Genomic DNA, 19,419 nt, shown 5'->3' with positions numbered 1-19,419 from the left:
AACGGGTGCGTCCCTCAAAGATCGCCCCCACCCCTTGTGCCGGGACGGGCACCCTCATCAATGGACGGGGGACCCTCATTAAAGGAAAGGGACCCTCATAAAAGGACGGGGACCCTCGTGCCGTCACCCGCCGGTGTAGCAGGGGAAGGCGCCATCAGACCTGGAGTTGGAGACTCCATGGGCAAAGGGGCTGTTTGCCCGGCAGGGTCCCCAAAACAGCCCTGAACGGTCCCCAAAACAGCCCTGAACTGTCCCCAAAACAGCCTTAAATTGTCCCCCAAAGCACAAAGGGGCTCCGCTCAGCTCCTGTGCTGCTGATCGCGGGGAGCTGCCTGGAGTGGGCTTTATTTGGGGTTTATTTGGGGCGTCCTGGCACTCAGAAGCTCCTGTGGTGCCACAGCCACTCCCCTGCCTCGCTTTGAAGGAATAAAACCTCCTGGAAGGGTTTGGGAAAACTCCCTGCCCTTCTTTTCCTCTGAGAAGAAAGGATCCACAGCATCCCCATCCCTCCCTGCAGATCCCACTCACTCCCTGTGTGTCCCTGCTCCCCAAAAACGCTTCTCTCCCCTCATATTTTTCATGATTCTCCTGTTCCACCACGAAATCTGTCCCAAACCGGGTGAATTCGGTGCTCTCCAGGAGAAGGAGGCAAAGCCTTTGTGACCCGGGGAGCAGCCCCGACTTTATTCCGTTGCTCTCCAGAGGATTATTTGGAATTCGACCTTGCAGGGGAAGGAGGTGTTGCGTGAGCTGGAATCAAGGTTAACCATTCCCCTGACACTGCGGGGCCATTTATTGCTGCCCGGGCCTCGGCAAGGAGCAAAACCATCCTCAGAGGCTAGGAAAAAAAAAAGAAAGAAAAAAAAAAAGCAGGAAAATAAAGTGTTTGGGTTTGGAAACGAGGTGAGAAAATCCAGGTGTGCTCACTACCTGGAGAGGTGCTGGGGGCAGCACGAGCTGTTCTCCTTCCTCCTTCCCGTCTTTGTGCTGGGAATTCTTTGTTCCCAGAAAATAACAGTAAATGGCGTTGTCACGCATGGGACTCACCCCTGATTGATTTTTTTGGGGGGGGGGAATGGGAGCTGGCAGCGTTTCCTGCGCTTGGAAAAACTTTTCTTCAGGATGTGGGAGAGCTGGAGGTGACACCCAGCTGCTCTCCCGGAGTGTCCCAGCCCTGAGACCGGGTAAAACTCAACGCTGAGAGTTTAATTTCATAAAATTGAACCCGGGGATTGCTTCGGTCTGTCCTTCTTGCCCTCTGGGAGAAGCCAGGGGGTTATCACGCCTTCATTTCCTTGGAAGGACACCAAACCCGTGCTGCTGGCGGGGCTTTGTCGCAGTGTTTTTCCACGTGAAATGACATTTCCGAGCTGCAGAGCCACATCCACACCCGTAATTCCAGCAGGGAACGATGATCCCAAAGCCACAAACCCGGCACGGGAACTTCCCTCTCCCGTGATCCAAGGAAGCCAAACTGGCAGGGACGCATTTCCCGGGATTGCTCCACGGGCTTTATCGAGGTTTTCCTCTCCCCTTCGAGCAAGAACTTTAATCTCCTTCCCGTGCCTGTGGCAGGGCGGGGAGGGGTAATTAGTGCCGCCTTAATGAGCCCTTTCTCCCGCACTTCTCAGCCTGATAAAGGCCTGGAGCGGGCTCGAGTTCTGCTCCCGGGTTATATTTTAACGATGCCGGGAGAAATCCTGCTCCTGGCTCCAAAGCTCAGGCTCGGCCCGAGGGGATTCCTGGGGAATGGGATGGGATTATCCCTGATTTCTGCCAGGGATTCCCGGGGGATGGGATGGGATTATCCCTGATTTCTGCCAGGGATTCCCGGGAAATGGGATGGGATTATCCCCGATTTCTGCCGGGGAAATCGGGCAGGGAGGTTGTGGCCAGCGGCCTGTGTGTGCGGGATGGATTCCTGCCATCCCTGGGCAAAGGGAGCTCAGCTGCCCTGGAAAGATTCCTTGGCGAGCAGCCTTGGGAAAGGATTCCCTCCCCACCCTCTGCTCCCTGCATCCCACCCTGCAGCTCCCCGGGATTGGGGGTCCCTGGGCTGCTCCACGAGCCCCAAATTCCATCAGAGCGGGAAAACAGGGAAGGGCAAAGCTAAAACCACATTTGGGCTGTGACAGCTCAGCCTGGGAGTGTCCAGAGCCACCCTGGATGGGCTTGGAGCGACCTGGGACAGTGGGAGGTGTCCCTGCCCATGGCAGGGGTGACACTGGATGAGCTTTAATCTCCTTCCAACCCAAACCATCCCATGAATCCACAAACTCTGTGTTTTCCCCCCACCCCACCGAGTCGCGGCAGAATCCCCCAAATCCATCCCCGTGCCCTCTGTGCCAGCAGCCGAGCAAACCCAGGAACGAGCCCCAGCCCCGCGGCCGCTCCAGCCCCTCCTGTGGGACAGCAGGGAGGGAATTCCCAGCGCCAGGAATTCCAGGAGAAATCAGCAGGCCCTGAAGGGGTTCCTGGCGGGTTGGGGCAGCACCGCCGGGCCCCGCAGCACCTCCCAGCTGATAAGGAGGACCTGGAGCTCCTTATCAAACCCTCCCCAGGCTGCAGCTGCCCCCCGGCTGATAAGGCAGCAGTGCCCAGCTCTGAGGTGGGCACCCCAATTGGGGTTTATCTCCGACATCCAGCGGTTTGTATTTGTATTTATATATTATTTTTTTTCATTTTTCAAATCTCCAGCTTCTCTAACAGCTGAGCTCCACCTGGCTCGGGGGGGGTTTTATCCTTCCCACCACCAGCCCCGGCAGCTGCCAGAGCCACAGAGCAGCAAATTCCGAGTTCTTTCGTTTTAATTGGTGTGTTCAGCGTCAGATAATTGTGTTTTTTACTTCCCTGGCATGGAATTTCCCAGAGGAGCTGTGGCTGCTCCATGCCTGGAAGTGTCCAAGGCCAGCTTGGAGCAGCCTGGGACAGTGCAACTCAGCCCATGGATGGTTTCGAGGGAAAATTTTAAGGAAAAGGCCCCAGATCCCTCTTCTAAAAGGCTTTAGAAGAGGGATCAGAGCAAATGGAAATGGTTGATTTGGTTTGGATCTTGTTTGCAGCACAGCCAGCTGGAATTTTAAGTCCTCACAGCTCTTTATTTTTTATTTTTTGGCAAATTTGGGTGTCAGTTCCTCATAGGAAAGACAAATTCCATGTGGGGATCAATTCCCCATCCCACAGGACACGGATCAGCCCCTTCCCAGCACATTGCAGCCCCGTCCTTCCTTAGAAACACCCAAAATCCTCCCAAAATACAAATTTAACTGCGAGTCTGGACCTCATTCCAGCCCTGTCCTTCCTTAGAAACACCCAAAATCCCCCCAAAATACAAATTTAACTGCGAGTCTCCTTCCCAGCCTCAGCAGATCCCCGGAAAAGGATCCAACCTGGATTCTCCTGCACCCTGGGAATGGAGAGCCCCGGGGAAATTCATCTGCTGGGAAACCTGACACGTCCCAGTTTTGTTTTGGTGGGGTTTTTTTTGTTTTTAATCTTTACATTTGCAAACTCCGGGAACACAAACAAACACTTTCTGTTTTGTCTTCTGGGGTGGCCTGACCCACTTTGGGAGAGCAGCAGCTTTGAAGCCTTCATGAGGTGCTGGTGTTGGGATTGGTGCTGGAAAATCATGGAAGACGGGAATTCCTGCTCTGCCGCAAGCTCAGGGCAGGCATTAATGGGATTTTTTTTTCCCAAAAAAAGTGGCGGAGCCCGTCAGAATTAAACCATTTTCCTGTGTGGGCAGAGCAGGATCGTTCCCAGCTCCAACCACATTCCCTGAACTTTCTCCTCTTTGCCTGAGGTGATGCCAGGGAGAGCCACCAGCACAGAAAATTCCAGAGAATCGAGCCCTGAACGTTCTCCGGGGGGTTTTCCCGGCCCCAAACCATCCCAAAGTGGGACAAGGCAGCGCTGCAGCTGCACCAGGGCCAGGCAGGGAACTCCAGCCCCTCTCGTAGCTCTGCTGTTTGGGATTTTGGCTGCTGGTCTTGGGATTGGGGCTGGAAAATCATGGAAAATGAGAATTCCTTCTCAGGGCAGGGATTAATGGGGTTCTTTTTCCCCCCCAAAAAAAGTGGCGGAGCCCATCAGAACGAACCCGTTTCACCTCGCAGGCAGAGCAGGATCGTTCGCAGCTCCAACCACGCTCCCTGAACTTTCTCCTCTTGGCCTGAGTCACGCGGGGATCGGTCTCAGAGCCGGGATTTTGTGTAACCTCACCACGGCCTGAGGTGATGCCAGGCAGAGCCACCGGCGCAGAAAATTCCAGAGAAGCGAGCCCCGAACGTTCTCCCCAGGGTTGTTTTTCCATCCCGAAGTGGGACAAGGCGGCCGCCGGAGGCAGGCGGGGAGCTGCAGCCCGCCCGAGGGAAGGTGTGGAGGTGGGAATTTGGCCGCTGGGCTCCTTCCAGCGCTCACATAACCCGACCTAATTCCCCTCCGCGGGCGGGGAGAGGCGCTCAGCGCCCGCCGCGTGTAATTAAAGCCGCTCCGGGATTATTTCCTGCACCGAAGTTGGTTTTGTTTTGGTTTTTTTTCTTTCCCCAACTCGCCTTTCTGGTTTGGAGCCCTGCGGGAACAATGGGAGGGCGCAGCCGGGGGTGATTTGGGGAGGGGCTGGTGGCGCTGGGCAGGGGAGGCTGCGGGGAACACACGGGGCTGGAGCTCCCGGGGATGTCCTGGATTTTATTCCCAGCAATCAGAGAAATTCCAGAGCCGGGAAGGAGGGGAAAAACCTGGCTTGGGATTTAGGGATTGGGGATTCGGGGGGAAGGGAATCTGAGCAGTTCCCCAGGGGCCTAAAGGGGCTCCAGGAGAGCTGGAGAGGGATTGGGGACACGGGATGGAGGGACAGGATGCAGGGAATGGCTTCCCGCTGGGAAAGGGGAGATTGGGGTGGGATGTTGGGAAGGAATTCCTGGCCGGGCTGGAATTCCCAGAGGAGCTGTGGCTGCCCCTGGATCCCTGGCAGTGCCCAAGGCCAGGTTGGGATAACCTGGGACAGTGGGAGGTGTTGGGATTGGAACTGGGTGGGATTCAAGTCCTTCCAACCCAAACCATTGCAGGATTCTGCGATCCTGCTCTGCCCTTGCACAGCCTTGCTCCAATTCTGGTGGGTTTCACCGCTTCAGGGCAAATGAACGTGTTTAAAATGGGATTAAAAGCTGGTGAGGAGGAGAACAGGCTGGAATGAGGACTCTGGTGCACTCTGAGCCTTCTGCCACAGCACCAGCAGAGGGGGGGGAAAAAAAATCCCCTTTTTATCCACCCCAAATCCAGCCCAGCTTGGGCAGCTCGGGCCACTCCACCAGCTTCGAAATGGGAACCTTTAAACCAATAATGAAATCCCGTGAGGAAAATCCCGCCGGGAGACCCTTCCAGGAGCGTCTCCTCCTCCTCCTCCTCCTCCTCGTCCTCCTGCAGCCCCCGGGGCCGCTCCCCGCCATCAGCAGCCCCCGCCCCGGCCGCTCCTATCGGCGCTCCCCGGCCGCGCCGATCCCCGCAGGGCGCGGCCCGAGATAGGGACCCCCCGCCCGGCCCCGCCGCACCTCGAGGGGCGCAGGAGCCGCCTGGTCCCGTCCCCGAGCTGATTCCTGCTCGGAAAAAAACCCGAATTCCCCTTTCCAGCTCTTTCCCCGGGCGGCTCCATCCCGGTGATCCCAGCGCGGGTCCGTCCCGCGTTATCCCGAATCGCACCGAGTCGGGTTGGGATGCTCGGGAAACTCTTCCTGCTCCTCGGAGCATCCAGGGCGGGATTCCAGCAGGATTCCAGCGGGTGCTGGAGCTGCCGGGCTGTGCCCCTGCAGGCCCTGCCAGCCCCAGCAGCTCCTCGCCGCTTTTCCCTGTTTTCCAACATTCCTGATCCGCCCCTGGGCAGAACTCAGTGGGGACAGAGAAACCTTTGCCTTGTTCCTTTCCTTTCTGTCCCTTTTTGCTTTCTTCCCCCTTTCCTTCTTCCTTTTCTTTCTCCTTTCCTTATTCCTTTTCTTACTCCTTTCTCTCTCCACCTTTCCTTTCCTTTTTCCTTTCCTGTTTCCTTTTTTCTTTCTTTTTTTCTTTCTCTTGTCTGCTTTCCTTTCCCCTTTTTCCTTCTCTTTTACCTTTCCCCTCCCTTTTTCTTTTCCTTATTCTTTTTCCCTTTCCCCCTTTCCTTTCCCCTTTTCCCTTCTTTTTCCTTTCCTTATTCCTTCCCTCATCCCTCTCCCTTTTCCCTCTTTCCTTTTTTTTCTCCTTATTTCTTTCCCCTTTCCCTTATTCCGTTTCCTTTTCCCTTCCTCTTTCCTTATTCTTTCCCCCCCCCCTTCCTTTTTCCTTTTCTCCTTCCCCCGGGGATAATTTCCCATCCCAAATCCCCTCCCGGGATGGATTCCGCACCCAGCCCCTCTTTCCCTGCAAATCCCGGAGTTTATTCCCGTTGTTTTCACCAGGAGAAACTTCTCCTTCCATTTCTCCAAAAGAATCTTGGAGCGGGCGCAGGCGGTGCTGCCGCTCTGTGGCAAAACACAGGAGAATTCCCCTTTTCCCCACGGAATTTCCACCCTTTCCTTGTTTGTTTTTAAATCAAATGAATTTCTTTATTCTTTCTATCGTAAATCTTTTGATATTTATTACAGGTGCTGCGATACCACTGGATATTTATAAAAATATAATTCAAAGTACTGGCACAGCGATAGCCATAAATTGAATTTATTCCAAAATATTGACGCCTCTACAGGGATAAATTTGCTTCAAAATCTTGGCAGAATGATAGCCGTAAGTTGAATTTAAACCAAAATATCGACACTTTTATGGCTATAAATTTTATGTATTTCAAAATATTGACAGAGTTACAGCCATCAGTTGTACACATTTCTCAATTTGGGCACAGTTATGGCCATAAATTCCTATTTCTGGCGTTAGACGCTGTTCATACAACCATTGTTGGCTGGTTTAAAAGCGATTTTTGGCTCTTTTTTAATCGCGATTTTTGCCCGGTTTTACCCGCGGCGCCCCTCTGGCCACGCCCACTCCAGCGTGGTCACGCCCCTTTTGACCACGCCCACTACACTGTGGATGCGCCCATTGACCACGCCCCTCTCCAGTGGTCACGCCCACGGGGAATCCCTTTCCCGGCTCCGCCGTGATGTCAGCGTGCTTGCGTCACGTCCGGCGGCGCATCCGGAAGTGACGTGGAGCCGGTTGCCATGGGGCGGCCCGGGAGGTGAAGTGGGGAGAGAGCGGCGGGGAAAAAACAGCGGGAATGGGAAACACCGGGAATGGGACCGGGACAGGGAATGGGAATGGGATCGGGACCGGGAAACATCGGGAATGGGATCGGGACCAGGAATGGGACCCGGAATGGTAACGGCAGTGGGATCGGGAATGGCAATGGGATCAGGACCGGCAGTGGGTCTGGATCGGGACCGGGAATGGGATGCCGGCAATGGGACCAGGAATGGGATGAGGACCGGCAATTGGATCGGGATGGGGACCGGGAATGGGGTGCCGGGGGCCGCGGGGTTTGGGGGCGCCGGGCCGGGCCCTGCGGGCTGGGGACAGCCGGGGCCTGGACCGGCTCCTTCCGCTCCGCCATCCTTCCCCCTCCTTGTCTCCGTCCCCTTCCCTCCATCCCATTCCCTTTATCCCGTTCCCTCCATTCCCCTCCCGGTGTTGGTTATCCCAGCCCGGCCTTGGACATTCCAGGGATCCAGGGGCGACCCCAGCTCCTCCGGGAATTCCATCCCAGCCCTTCCCAGGGAGGAATTCCTGCCCGAACATCCAACCCAATCCTCCCCACCGTGCCCGAGGTGATCCGAGGCTTCCAGCACCTCCGGATTCCTGTTTCCCTTTGTGTGCCCGAATTCCTGGGAAAACTTGGGACTGGCCCCACATCCAGCCCGGGCAGTGCTGAGGGAGGGGAGGATCCGTCCCGGGATTTTCCCTCGGGGGATGGAGGATCCGTCCCGGGATTTTCCCTCGGGGGATGGAGGATCCGTCCCGGGATTTTCCCGCAGGGGATGGAGGATCCGTCCCGGGATTTTCCCTCGGGGGATGGAGGATCCATTTGGGATTTCCCCTCAGGGCTGTCCCAGGCTCATCCCGGGTTGTTTTCCCGCAGGAGCCGGGCAGGGATGGCGCAGGGACACTGGGATGTCCCCGGCCCCTCCGAGGTCACGGGCTGAGGCTCCTCCTGCTGCCCCCGTCCCACCATGGGCAGGTAAGGATCCCAAAGGAACTGCTCTGGGGTGACTTGGGAGGGAATTCCAGCCTGGGAATGGTGTCCTGAGCCTGCTCAATCCAGAGCAGAATCCTGGGATGGGTTGGGATGGGTTGGGAGGGACATTAAATTCATCCCACCCCACCCTTGCCATGGCAGGGACACCTCCTACTGTCCCAGGTTATCCCAACCCGGCCTTGGAGATTCCAGGGATCCAGGGGCGGCCACAGCAAATCTGGGAATTCCATCCTAGCCAGGAATTCCTTCCCAACATCCCACCCCAACCTCCCCTTTCCCAGCGGGAAGCCATTCCCTGTGTCCTGTCCCTCCATCCCGTGTCCCCGGTCCCTCTCCAGCTCTCCTGGAGCCCCTTCAGGCCCCTGGGATCTGCCCAAATTCTCCTCTCCGGGATCATCCCCAGATTTCCATTCCCTCCATCCCAAGCCAGGCTTTTCCCTCCTTTCTGCCTCGTCTTTTCCTGAGACTCTTGAAGGAAATCCCGGAGATACAAAGGAGCTCCGGCCCCAAACCCAGCAAACCCCGTGGGCTCCCTCCATCCTCCTCCCGGGGGTTGGGGCAGGAACGGGAATTCCACCCCGGGCAGGAATTTTTTTTCCCGCGTTCGGCACCGAAGCCGGCGCTTCAGGTTTCTCCCTCTGGCTTGCAGGATCAGCATCTCGTGCCTGCTGCCGGCCTGGTGGCACTTCAGCCTGTCCCCCGCGGGCTGTCCCCGCGTCCTCAACGCGTCCCTGCGGCAGCTGCTGCTGCTGGGGGCCGCCGCCGCCGCCGCCGCGCTGCTGCTCTGCTCCCTGCTGCTGCTCCGGGGAAAGTACGGCAGGACAGCCCGGGACGGGAGGGTGCACAGGTGAGAGAATTCCGTGGGAATTCCATGGGGAATGCTGCTCTGCTCCCTGCTGCTGCTCCGGGGAAAGTACGGCAGGACAGCCCGGGACGGGAGGGTGCACAGGTGAGAGAATTCCGTGGGAATTCCATGGGGAATGCTGCTCTGCTCCCTGCTGCTGCTCCGGGGAAAGTACGGCAGGACAGGCCGGGACGGGAGGGTGCACAGGTGAGAGAATTCCGTGGGGAATTCCATGGGGAATGCTGCTCCGCTCCCTGCTGCTGCTCCGGGGAAAGTACGGCAGGACAGCCCGGGACGGGAGGGTGCACAGGTGAGAGAATTCCATGGGGAATTCCATGGGAAATGGAGCTCTGGGGGAAAGGGAAAAGCTGCTCTGCTCCTGCTCCACAGGAAGTATGGCAGGATAGCCCGAGAGGGGAGATTGCACAGGTGAGGAGGAGAGAATTCCATGGGAAACAGGGATTCCACAGGTGAGAGGGAGGGAATTCCATGGAAAAAAAGAGATTCTATAGGTGAGGGGCACGGAATTCCATGGAAAAGAGGGAAAGGAGCTCTGGGAGACAGGGGAAAGGCTGCTCTGCTCCACAGGAAGTACGGCAGGAGGGCCCGGGAGGGCAGATTCCACAGGTGAGAGGGAAGGAATTCCATGGAAAACAGGGAAAGGATTCCATGGAAAAGAATTCCATGGAGCTTTGGGGGAAATGGGAAACGCTTCTCCAGAGACAGCACAGAGGGAACAGGAGATCCCACAGGTGACGGGGCAGGGAATTCCATGGAAAACACGGACTGGGAACGAGAAACAACTCACCGACCTCCCCGCTCGCGCTGAGGAGAACACGGGGACGATCCCGCAGCCCGATTCCCCGCGGCAATTCCCCGTTTTTCCCCCAGGTACCTGGCCAGGGTGACGGACACGGAGGCCACGGACACCAGGAACCCGAACCTGAACTACGGGATCGTGGTGGACTGCGGCAGCAGCGGCTCCCGGGTGTTCGTGTACTGCTGGCCCCGCCACAACGGCAACCCCAAGGACCTGCTGGACATCCAGCAGATGAGGGACAGCTCCAGGAGACCCGTGGTGATGAAAATCAAACCAGGTACCGGCAAAAACGGGGAATTCCTCCGTCATTTCTGCTCCTCAGTGTCCTTCCTGCACTCCAAAGTGTCTGGATAAAGGATATTTCTGTGTTGTGAGTGTGGAAGAGCTCCAGGTTTCCTTGGGATTGGTTTGCTGGGAGTCTGGAATGGGACAGGTGGGAGAGGTTTTTCCATAGGACAGCTCCAGGAGAGCCGTGGTGATGAAAATCGAAGCAGGTGTTGGGAAAAATCAGCTCCGCGTGGGAATTTCTCCATGATTTCTGCTCCTAGTTGTGGTTGCTGCACTCCAAAGTGTCTGGATAAAGGTTATTTCTGTGTCGTGAGTGTGGAACAACTCCAGGGATTTTTGGGATTGGTTTGCAGGGAGTTTAAGTCTGGAGTGCGGGAAGCAGAGTTAGGAGCAGAAATCATGGAGAAATTCCCTGGTTTTCCCAGTAGGGTGTTTGATTTTCATCACCTTTCATTTCCTCTTGCTGTCCCATGGAAAACCTCTCCCTCCTGCCCCATTCCAGACCTAAACTCCCTGCAAACCAATCCCAAAGAAACCTGGAGCTCCTCCATGCAGGAAACATCCTTTATCCAGACATTCCAGAGCTCAGGAAGCGCAGTCGGGAGAGGAAAACGCGGATAAATTCCATCCTTTTCACAGCTGGTTTCCCACTTTTCCCTTTGCCTCCTTCACTCCCCTGCTCAGGATTCCCCAGGGAATTCCTCAGCTGCTCCAACTCCCAGTTTTGTGGTGTTTTTGTTGTTTTTTTTTCCTCCCAGGGATTTCGGAGTTTGCCAGCTCTCCTGACAAGGTCAGTGATTACATCCTGCCCCTGCTGAGCTTCGCTGCCCAGCACGTCCCGCGCTCCAAGCACAAGGAGACTCCTCTCTACATCCTGTGCACGGCTGGCATGAGGATCCTGCCTGAGAGGTGATTCCGTGGGGTTTGCTCGGGGAATCCCGGTGGTGCTGAGCTGCGACGCACTGGGCAGAGCTGGAGAATAAAATAGAGATTTATTTTTGAAAGGGTTTTAAGGGTGAACTTTGGGCAGGACGAGAGCTTGGCCAGGGCTACACCCAAGGTGGATCCAAAATGGACCCAAAATGGGCACAAAACAAACACAGAGTGGACCCCAAATAGACATAAAATGGACACAAAAATGGTCCCAAAAGGGTCACAAAGTGGACACAAAATGGACAAACGGTCACGAGGTCTCACACTTTTATGAGTTTTGGTCCATTTGCATCTTGGGGTTGAATTGTCCAGTTCCAGCTCCAGGCTGTGAGGTCCCATCCTTCTTGTCCCTCCCTCCAGCCCACCCTTGTTTGTGCTGTTGGGCCTGAACGTTGTCCTTGGCGTGCAGCAGGAGAAGGATTTGTTTTGTGTCCCTGCTGTGTGCAGAGCTGAGTGACACTGACTGTGAGCTCAGAGCTGCACCCCTGGGCAGCACAGAACCTGAAATACATGGAATTAAAACTGGAGGCATCTCCGGCAGCAATCCTGGCTCCGTTTTTTAACCCTTTTCCACGGGATTTTGCAGCCAGCAGAAAGCCATCCTGGAGGATCTGCTCACGGACATCCCCGTGCACTTCGATTTCCTCTTCTCTGACTCCCACGCTGAGGTGATTTCTGGCAAGCAGGAAGGTAGGAAGGACCTTGGAGAAGCATCTGGAAAATATTTTTAAGGGATTCCGGGTGTTGGGATTCCCAAATTCCTGGTTTGTTTGGGTTTTTTTTTCCACCTGCAGGGGTCTATGCATGGATTGGGATCAACTTCGTCCTTGGGAGATTCGAGCACACGGACGATGGTGAGGATCTGGAGGGGACCTGGGGGGCTCCAGGGGCAGCAATTCCTGCCAGATGTTGGGGTGCAATTCCAGCCAGATGTTGGGGTGCAATTCCCAGCCCTGGGAGTTGCATTTCCAGCTGTTGGGGTGCATTTCCAGCCAGATGTTGGCAGCTGCTGCAGGGGCTGGGCTGGCTTCGCTCCCACCCGGAGCTTTAACAGCCACAAAGAGCAGCTCCTCTGGCTGGATCCTTGGGATTTTTCCCTGGATCGCAGAGGTTTTTCCCTGTATCCCACTGACTTTTCCCTGAATCCCATTGATTTTTCCCTGTTTCCCAGAGGACGAGGCAGTGGTGGAGGTGCAGATCCCAGGCAGTGAGCGCCACGATCCCGTTTTCCCTCCCAGTGACTTTCCCAGGGATTTTTCCCTGTATCCCACTGACTTTTCCCTGTTTCCCATTGACTTTTCTCTGTATCCCATTGACTTTTCCCTGTATCCCGTTGATTTTTCCCTGTTTCCCAGAGGATGAGGCGGTGGTGGAGGTGCAGGTCCCGGGCAGCGAGCACAGGGATTTCTTGCTGTATCCCATTGATTTTTTCCCTGTATCCCATTGACTTTTCCCTGCATTCCAGTGATTTTCCCATTGATTTCCCCCCTGATTTTCCCTGTTTCCCAGAGGACGAGGCGGTGGTGGAGGTGCAGATCCCGGGCAGCGAGCGCCACGATCCCGTTTTCCGCAAGAGAACCGTGGGGATCCTGGACATGGGCGGGGTCTCCACTCAGATCGCCTACGAGGTGCCCCAAAGTGTAAGCCTTGCCTCCCCTCAGCAGGTCATTATCTGGGAATTCCCTCTTCCCTCGGGAACGTTTTTAACACCTTTTCCTTTCTCTCCCATCGTTTGGAGTCCTCCATCCCATCCCATTCCCAAAAAAAGCGAGAGACGATGGCGGCGCGAGGCCTCCTCCAGCTAAGAATTCCTTCGTTTTCTTCATCCCCATCACTCCAATCCTGCATTCATCCTTCAGTTTTGTGGATCGTTTTGAATCTTTTCCATTCCGAACTTTGCATCCTGGGGGCTTAAAACCCCCCAAAAAATCCTATTAAAAAAATCTTCCGTAAAAATGACTTTTTTCCCCCGTTAATCATTCCAAGATTTTGCTGTCCCTAAGAAATGATCTTTTTCAAAAAGCGATGCTGGGAGATGATCATTCCCAGAGGAAAACTCCTCGGTTTTGTTCTCCCCGTGAAATAATCTTGGATTTTCCAAATAATGTGGGAAATGATAATCCCTGAGGAAAACTCTTTTATTTGCCCGTTTTATGAACTGATCTTGGGGTTTTATTCCAAAAAACAGAAAAAATGGGGGAGATGATCATTCCCAAGGAAAACTCCTCAAATATCTGGATTATAAAAGGGCAGGGAAGCACTGGAAAAGCTGCCCAGGGCAGCGTGGAATTCTCATTCCTGGGATTATCCCAAAAAAACAAACCCCCCCGTGGATGTGACTCTCCAGGGCTGTCAGGCTGATGACCCTCCAGCTCTTTTCCAACCACAACAATTGGTTGGAAAATCACAGATAGGAGAGGAAACCATCCCAAGCCTCGAGCCTGGGGGGGATTTTTGCCACGGGGGTGAATTTTGAGGTCCTAAAAAACCCCCAAAAGCCCGTTTCGGGCTGGGGGATCATCCCTCTGATTGCTGCTCTTGCTGCTGCAGGAGGAGGTGGCCAAGAACTTGCTGGCAGAGTTCAATCTGGGCTGTGATGCCCACCAGACCGAGCACGTGTACCGTGTCTACGTGGCCACGTTCCTGGGATTCGGTGGGAATGCCGCCCGCAGGAGATACGAGCAGAGCCTCTTCTCCGGCAGCCTCCTCAGGAACAGGTACTGGGCGTTCTCCTGGAATTCCAGGCTGCTCCAACCCCTTGGGAGTGTCCAAGGAGCAGCTTGGGAGAGAGGGAGGTCGTCCTGGAATTCCTGGAATGATGGGGATGGTGCTGGATGTTGTGTGTGGAGGGATGAAAATCTGGGGAGTGGAGAGGGGTTGCTCCTGAGGAATTGGAGTGATGGGTTCACACTGGAAAACGGGAAATTTAGGTTGGATTAAGGGAAGGAACTCCCAATATGAGGGTGGGGAGGGGCTGGGATGGAATTGTGGCTACCCCTGGATCTCTGGAAGTGTCCAAGGCTGGGATCGTGGGAGACGTCCCAGCCCATGGCAGGGATGGCACCGGATCTTTTATTTCCCCGGTAATTAATTTATTAACAATTACAACTAACGACAACAACTGACCAATCTAACCCCAGCACAAATCCCGATTCCTCATAAAGCTTTTCCAGCTCCGGAAAACCCTTCTGGCTCCGTGATTCTCTGTGTTTCCCCCAGGCTGCAGGGCAGGCAGGGCGGGCTGAGCCCGGAATTCCCGTTCCTGGACCCGTGCCTGCCGCGGGACGCGCGGGACGAGCTGCAGCAGGCGGGGCTGACGCTGCACCTGCGCGGCACCGGCGACTTCCAGCAGTGCCGGGAGCTGCTGCAGCCGCTCCTGAACAGAACCAACGAGACGCGGAGCTCCCTGAACGGCGTCTTCCAGCCCCCCGTGCAGTTCCAGAGCAGCGAATTCTACGGCTTCTCCGAGTTCTACTACTGCACCGAGGATGTGCTGAGGATGGGCGGGGACTACAGCGCCGCCAAGTTCACCAAGGCTGCCCAGGTGGGAAAACTGGGGTCAGTGCCTCGTTCAAACATCTCTCCACAGGGGCTTGGTTCCCAAAATCCCGCAGGAAAACTCTTCCTTGAGAGATCCCAAATGCCCAAATTCACTCAGGCTGCCCAGGTGGGAAAACTGGGGTCAGTGCCTCGTTCAAACATCTCTCCACAGGGGCTTGGTTCCCAAAATCCCACAGAAAAACTTTGCCTTAGGAGATCCCAAATCCTTTAAGCAATCCCAGATCCCTTAGGAGATCCCAGATCCCGTAGGAGATCCCAAACCCCTTAAACCATCCCAGATCCCTCAGGAGATCCCAAATCCCTTGAGCAATCCCAAATCCCTTAGGACATCCCAAATCCCTTAAGCAATCCCAAATCCCTTAAGCAATCCCAAATCCCTTAGGAGATCCCAAACCCCTTAAGCAATCCCAAATCCCTTCAGAGATCCCAAATCCTTTAAGCAATCCCAAATCCCTTAGGAGATCCCAAACCCCTTAAGCAATCCCAGATCCCAAACCCCTTAAGCCATCCCAGATCCCTCGGGAGATCCCAAACCCCTTAAGCCATCCCAGATCCCTTAGGAGATCCCAAACCCCTTAAGCAATCCCAGATCCCAAACCCCTTCAGCCATCCCAGATCCCTCGGGAGATCCCAAACCCCTTCAGCCGTCCCAGATCCCTCCGGCGATCCCAAATCCTGTGCAGGTGCCCGGGCGGACGGGCCGGTTTTGTTTTCCCTCCAGGATTACTGCGGCACGCGGTGGTCGGTGCTGCGGGAGCGCTTCGAGCGCGGCCTCTACGCCCCCCACGCCGACCTGCACCGGCTCAAGTGAGCGGGGCCGGGCTTTGGGCGGGAAATCCCTCCTGCCGGGGCGTGAACTTGTCCTGGGATGGCCGGGAGGGAGCGGGGAGAAAAGCTTGGCAAAGGCTGAGGGTTGTGAGAGGAACCCCTGGGAAAAGCTGGGAGTCGTGGGGTTGTATGGGCCCTGCAATTGCTGGGATGCTGAGCTGGGCTTGTCCCGTTCTCCCTGGCTGGTCCCACTGATCCTTAGCCCGGTGTTCCTGATCCCACTGTTCCTGACTGATCCCACTGTTCCTGATCCCAATATTCCTGACTGATCCCGGTGTTCCTGGCCAATCCCACTGTTCCTGATCCCATTTCTCCTGCCTGATCCCAATATCCCTGATCCCACTGTCCTTGGCCAATCCCACTGTTCCTGATCCCATTTCTCCTGGCTGATCCCACAATCCCACATTTTTCCTGCCTGTTCCCAATATCCCTGATCCCTCTTTTCCTGGCTGACCCCACAATCCCTGACCCCCCAGTCCCCCCCAGTCTCCCCAGTCTTCCCAGTCCCAGTCCCCCCAGTCCCCCCCAGTCCTCCCAGTCCCCCCAGTCCCAGTCCCCCTAGTCCCCCCCAGTCCCAGTCCCCCCAGTCCCCCCAGTCCCAGTCCCCCCAGTCCCCCCCAGTCCCCCCAGTCCTCCCAGTCCCCCCCAGTCCCAGTCCCCCCCAGTCCCCCCCAGTCCCAGTCCCCCCCAGTCCCCCCAGTCCCCCCCAGTCCTCCCAGTCCCCCCAGTCCCAGTCCCCCCAGTCCCCCCCAGTCCCAGTCCCCCCAGTCCCCCCAGTCCCCCCAGTCCCAGTCCCCCCAGTCCCCCCAGTCCCCCCCAGTCCCAGTCCCCCCCAGTCCCCCCAGTCCCCGCGGGCTGCCCCCCCAGTCCCTGATCCCGCTGCCCCCGCAGGTTCCAGTGCTTCAAGTCCGCCTGGATGTTCGAGGTTTTCCACCGCGGCTTCTCCTTTCCCGAGAGCTACGGGAGCCTCAAGACGGCGCTGCAGGTCTATGACAAGGAGGTGCAGTGGACCCTGGGGGCCATCCTCTACCGGACCCGCTTCCTGCCCCTCAGGTGCCCCGGGAATTCCTCTGGGAGGGGGATTTTGGGATGGGGAGAGGTGCTGAGCCCTCCAATGGTGGGGTTTAGATCCTGTTCCCCTAAGTGGGCTTTGATCCCTGCCCTGAGCCAAGCTGGAAGTGGGATTTGGCCTCCAAAGCGTGTCTGCTGTTTTCCGGGGTTATCCTCTGAAAAAATGTGGGAAAAGCCTTCGGGAGAGGATCTTGGGGATGGTTTTTAGATCCCGTTCTCCCAAATGGGCTCTGATTCCTGCCCTCTCTGATTCCCACCAAGTCAGGATGGGAATTTTGCCTCCAAAGCGTGTCTGCTCTTTCCCAGGGACATCCTTTACAAAAATCTGGGAAAAGCCTTTGGGAGGGGAATTTTGGGATGGGAAACTTGTGCTTTTCAGAGCCTCAACTTGTGCTTTTTAGATCCCATTCCCCAAAACGGGCTCTGATTCCCGCCCTGTGCGATTCCCGCCGAGCCAGGCTGGGAATTTCAGCATTTCCCCTCTGCCCTTTCCCCAGGGACATCCAGCAGGAGAATTTCCGTGGGATTCACTCCCACTGGAGGAGTTTCTCCTTCGTCTACAACCACTACCTGTTCCTGGCTTGCTTCCTGGTGGTGCTGCTCTCCATCCTGCTCTACCTGCTGCGCCTGCGCCGCATCCACCGCCGCGTCTTCCCCGGCAGCGCCTCCTCGCCTTCCCTCTGGATCCAGGAGGGGCTTCCCCCCCAGAAAATCCCGGGATAAACGTGCCGGGATGGATGGATGGATGGATGGATGGATGGATGGATGGATGGATGGATGGATGGATGGATGGATGGAGGATTCATCCTCACACACACACACACAGAGGAAAAAAAGGAAAAAAAAAAAAAAAAAGCCATTTTTGCCTCAGGGTTTCCTCCTCCTCCTCCTCCTCCTCCTCCTCCTCCTCCTCTTTTTGTTTTTTTTTGCCCCTCGGAGAAGCAGAGTTGGGAATTCCAGGCAGGCTTGGGAATTCCAGGGAGATCTGGGGAGTGGTGAGGGGAAAAATGCCAAAAAAAAAGAAAAAAAATAGACTTTGCTGGGAATGTTGCACTTGGGGGTGTGCAGGAGAGGAGGAGTGGAGTTCCCACCTTTTGGGAGAGGCTGAAATCCCGGGATGAGCTTGGATTTTCCTTCAGGATTCCAGCCCTGCTCTCGGTTTGGAGCCTCGAACAACGGGAAGTTCCAAAAAAAAACCCTTTTAGGACATTTAATATGGTTTTTTTTTTTTCCCCCCCTTCTGGAATCACTCCTGGGATGGAGAAGGAAAAAAAAAAATCCCTGGCATCCAATGCTGTGCTTCCATAAAAAAACCAACCTGCTTCCATCACTTCTGCTCCCTCCTTTCCCCTCGGAAGCTTCACCCTCCCGGTGGCACCGCTCGCTGCTTTCAGTCCCTGATTTCTGTCCCGTAATCGTGGGGAGACCTCCCAGAAACTCCCGGAATGTGCAGAGAACTGGAAAAGGCGATGGGAGAAGACTGGGGGGGGGGGGGTCTCTCCGAGCCCTCCGGTAATTTATATTTTATTTAAATCCGTTGATTTTACTTGAAAGTCGGTTTGCCCGTGATTAAAAGTGGGATTTCTACGAACCTCCGGCTTGTGGGGCTTTGATCGGGGAAATTCCGCGCGGGGACAGCGCTGGGAGTGGGGCCACGCCGTCCCTGCCGCGGTCATTGTCCCCTGCCCGGAGTCCCGGGATTATTCCCCGGCTCCCATTGTTGTTCCCCAAATTCCATTTGTTGTTCCCCGGCTCCCATTGTTGTTCCCCAAATTCCATTTGTTGTTCCCCGGGTCCCGTTGTTTGGGCCATTGTTGGGACCAAATAACGCGTGAAGCTCCGGAGAGCTTCCTACCTTGGCTCTGGAATTTTCCAGAGGTTTGGTTGATGGGGAGCTGCCCCACCCCGGGATGAGCCCCTGGCCGGTTTGGGAAATCTGGGATACTGGAAAATTCCCACGGCAGGGCTGGGATGAGACGATTTTATCCTTCCCACCTAAACCATTCCATGATTCTAAACTGGAGAAATTCCCGCAGGGATTGAACGCCTTTTTAGGGTGGGAGAAACACCGATTTATTCCTCCAGAATTTGGGGATTTTCCCGCAATTAGGATCTGGTTCTCCAATCCCCCAACGCAGGAATTTCCCGCTGGATTGGTGGGATGTGAAAACAGCCCTAAAATTCCTGCAGCTTTTTTTTGGGGGGGGAGAAGGGGGAATCTCCGGGATCATCCCTGCAGGGAAAAGCTTTTTTTTTTTTTTTTTTTTTTTTTTTTTTTTGGGAGCTGCTCCCGGGGATCGGAGAGGTCGAGTCGCCCCGCGGAGCCTTTCCCAAAGAACTGCAAATTGCGGGAATTACAGCGCCCAGCGGCCCGTGCCCCATTTTTGGGAGCGGGGGAGCGTGACTGGGACTCCTCGGTCAAATCCCTCAGGGCAGGGGGAAAAAAAAAAATCCCCGAGGAAAGGATGGGAGAGGGAATGAGGGCTGGGAGTGAGGCCAGGGATGGATCCGCCTGGAACTGGGATTTTGGCAGGGATTTGGGGTGGAAAATCCGCGTGGAAAATCGCCGGGGGCTGAAAATCGGGATCCACTCCCGTGGAACGGGCTCGGGGACCTGGAAGTGCCTTCCCTGGTATTCCCGGTGTGATTCCGGGCTGGTTTCAAATCCTTTTTTTTTCCCTGGAAAACCACAAGCCGCCCCGGGCTGAGGTTCAGAGCGATGTGGGATTGATCCAGCTCTGATTTTTGGAGGGAAAAAAAAAAAACAAAAACCACCAAAAAAACTCCACCTGGGAATTCTCCAATCTAGGATTTGGTGGTTTTTTTCCATGAGGAATTGTGTTTTTAATCCTTGGG

General features: G+C 55.6%; 1 protein-coding gene across 6 annotated transcripts; it reads left to right on the top strand.

Annotated features, from left to right (window-relative positions):
- Window positions 1-7,152: 7,152 nt before the first annotated feature.
- LOC136302720 (ectonucleoside triphosphate diphosphohydrolase 4-like) lies at window positions 7,153-18,154 on the top strand. 6 transcript variants are annotated; one of them, XM_066206220.1, is made up of 13 exons: window positions 7,153-7,204; window positions 8,102-8,200; window positions 8,868-9,372; window positions 9,954-10,159; window positions 10,929-11,079; window positions 11,690-11,793; window positions 11,898-11,957; window positions 12,595-12,767; window positions 13,654-13,820; window positions 14,323-14,661; window positions 15,386-15,471; window positions 16,384-16,545; window positions 17,061-18,154. In XM_066206220.1, the coding sequence occupies exons 2-13, from the start codon at window positions 8,134-8,136 to the stop codon at window positions 17,594-17,596; spliced, it is 2,556 nt and encodes an 851-aa protein (XP_066062317.1). In that variant the 5' UTR covers window positions 7,153-7,204; window positions 8,102-8,133; the 3' UTR covers window positions 17,597-18,154. The 6 variants fall into 6 exon arrangements, with proteins under 6 accessions (XP_066062317.1, XP_066062320.1, XP_066062319.1 ...); XM_066206223.1 differs by lacking the exon at window positions 7,153-7,204 and adding an exon at window positions 7,215-7,344 and having other exon boundaries at window positions 12,613-12,743; window positions 14,323-14,647; window positions 17,061-17,381; XM_066206222.1 differs by lacking the exon at window positions 7,153-7,204 and adding an exon at window positions 7,215-7,344 and having other exon boundaries at window positions 12,613-12,767; window positions 14,323-14,647; window positions 17,061-17,381.
- Window positions 18,155-19,419: the final 1,265 nt, after the last annotated feature.

Source organism: Chamaea fasciata, unplaced genomic scaffold (genome assembly GCF_029207755.1).
Source record: "Chamaea fasciata isolate MVZ Bird 193981 ecotype frontalis unplaced genomic scaffold, bChaFas1.0.hap1 SCAF_30, whole genome shotgun sequence".
NCBI lineage: Eukaryota > Metazoa > Chordata > Aves > Passeriformes > Sylviidae > Chamaea > Chamaea fasciata.
This window is presented reverse-complemented; position numbering and strand designations above follow the sequence as displayed.

Bases quoted from the DNA above. Each gene is read 5' to 3' on its own strand.
- LOC136302720 (XM_066206220.1), top strand. From the start codon at position 8,134: ATGTCCCCGGCCCCTCCGAGGTCACGGGCTGAGGCTCCTCCTGCTGCC. The intron at 9,373-9,953 runs GTGAGAGAATTC...TTTTTCCCCCAG, and splicing joins CGGGACGGGAGGGTGCACAG to GTACCTGGCCAGGGTGACGG. The intron at 14,662-15,385 runs GTCAGTGCCTCG...TTTTCCCTCCAG, and splicing joins GCCCAGGTGGGAAAACTGGG to GATTACTGCGGCACGCGGTG.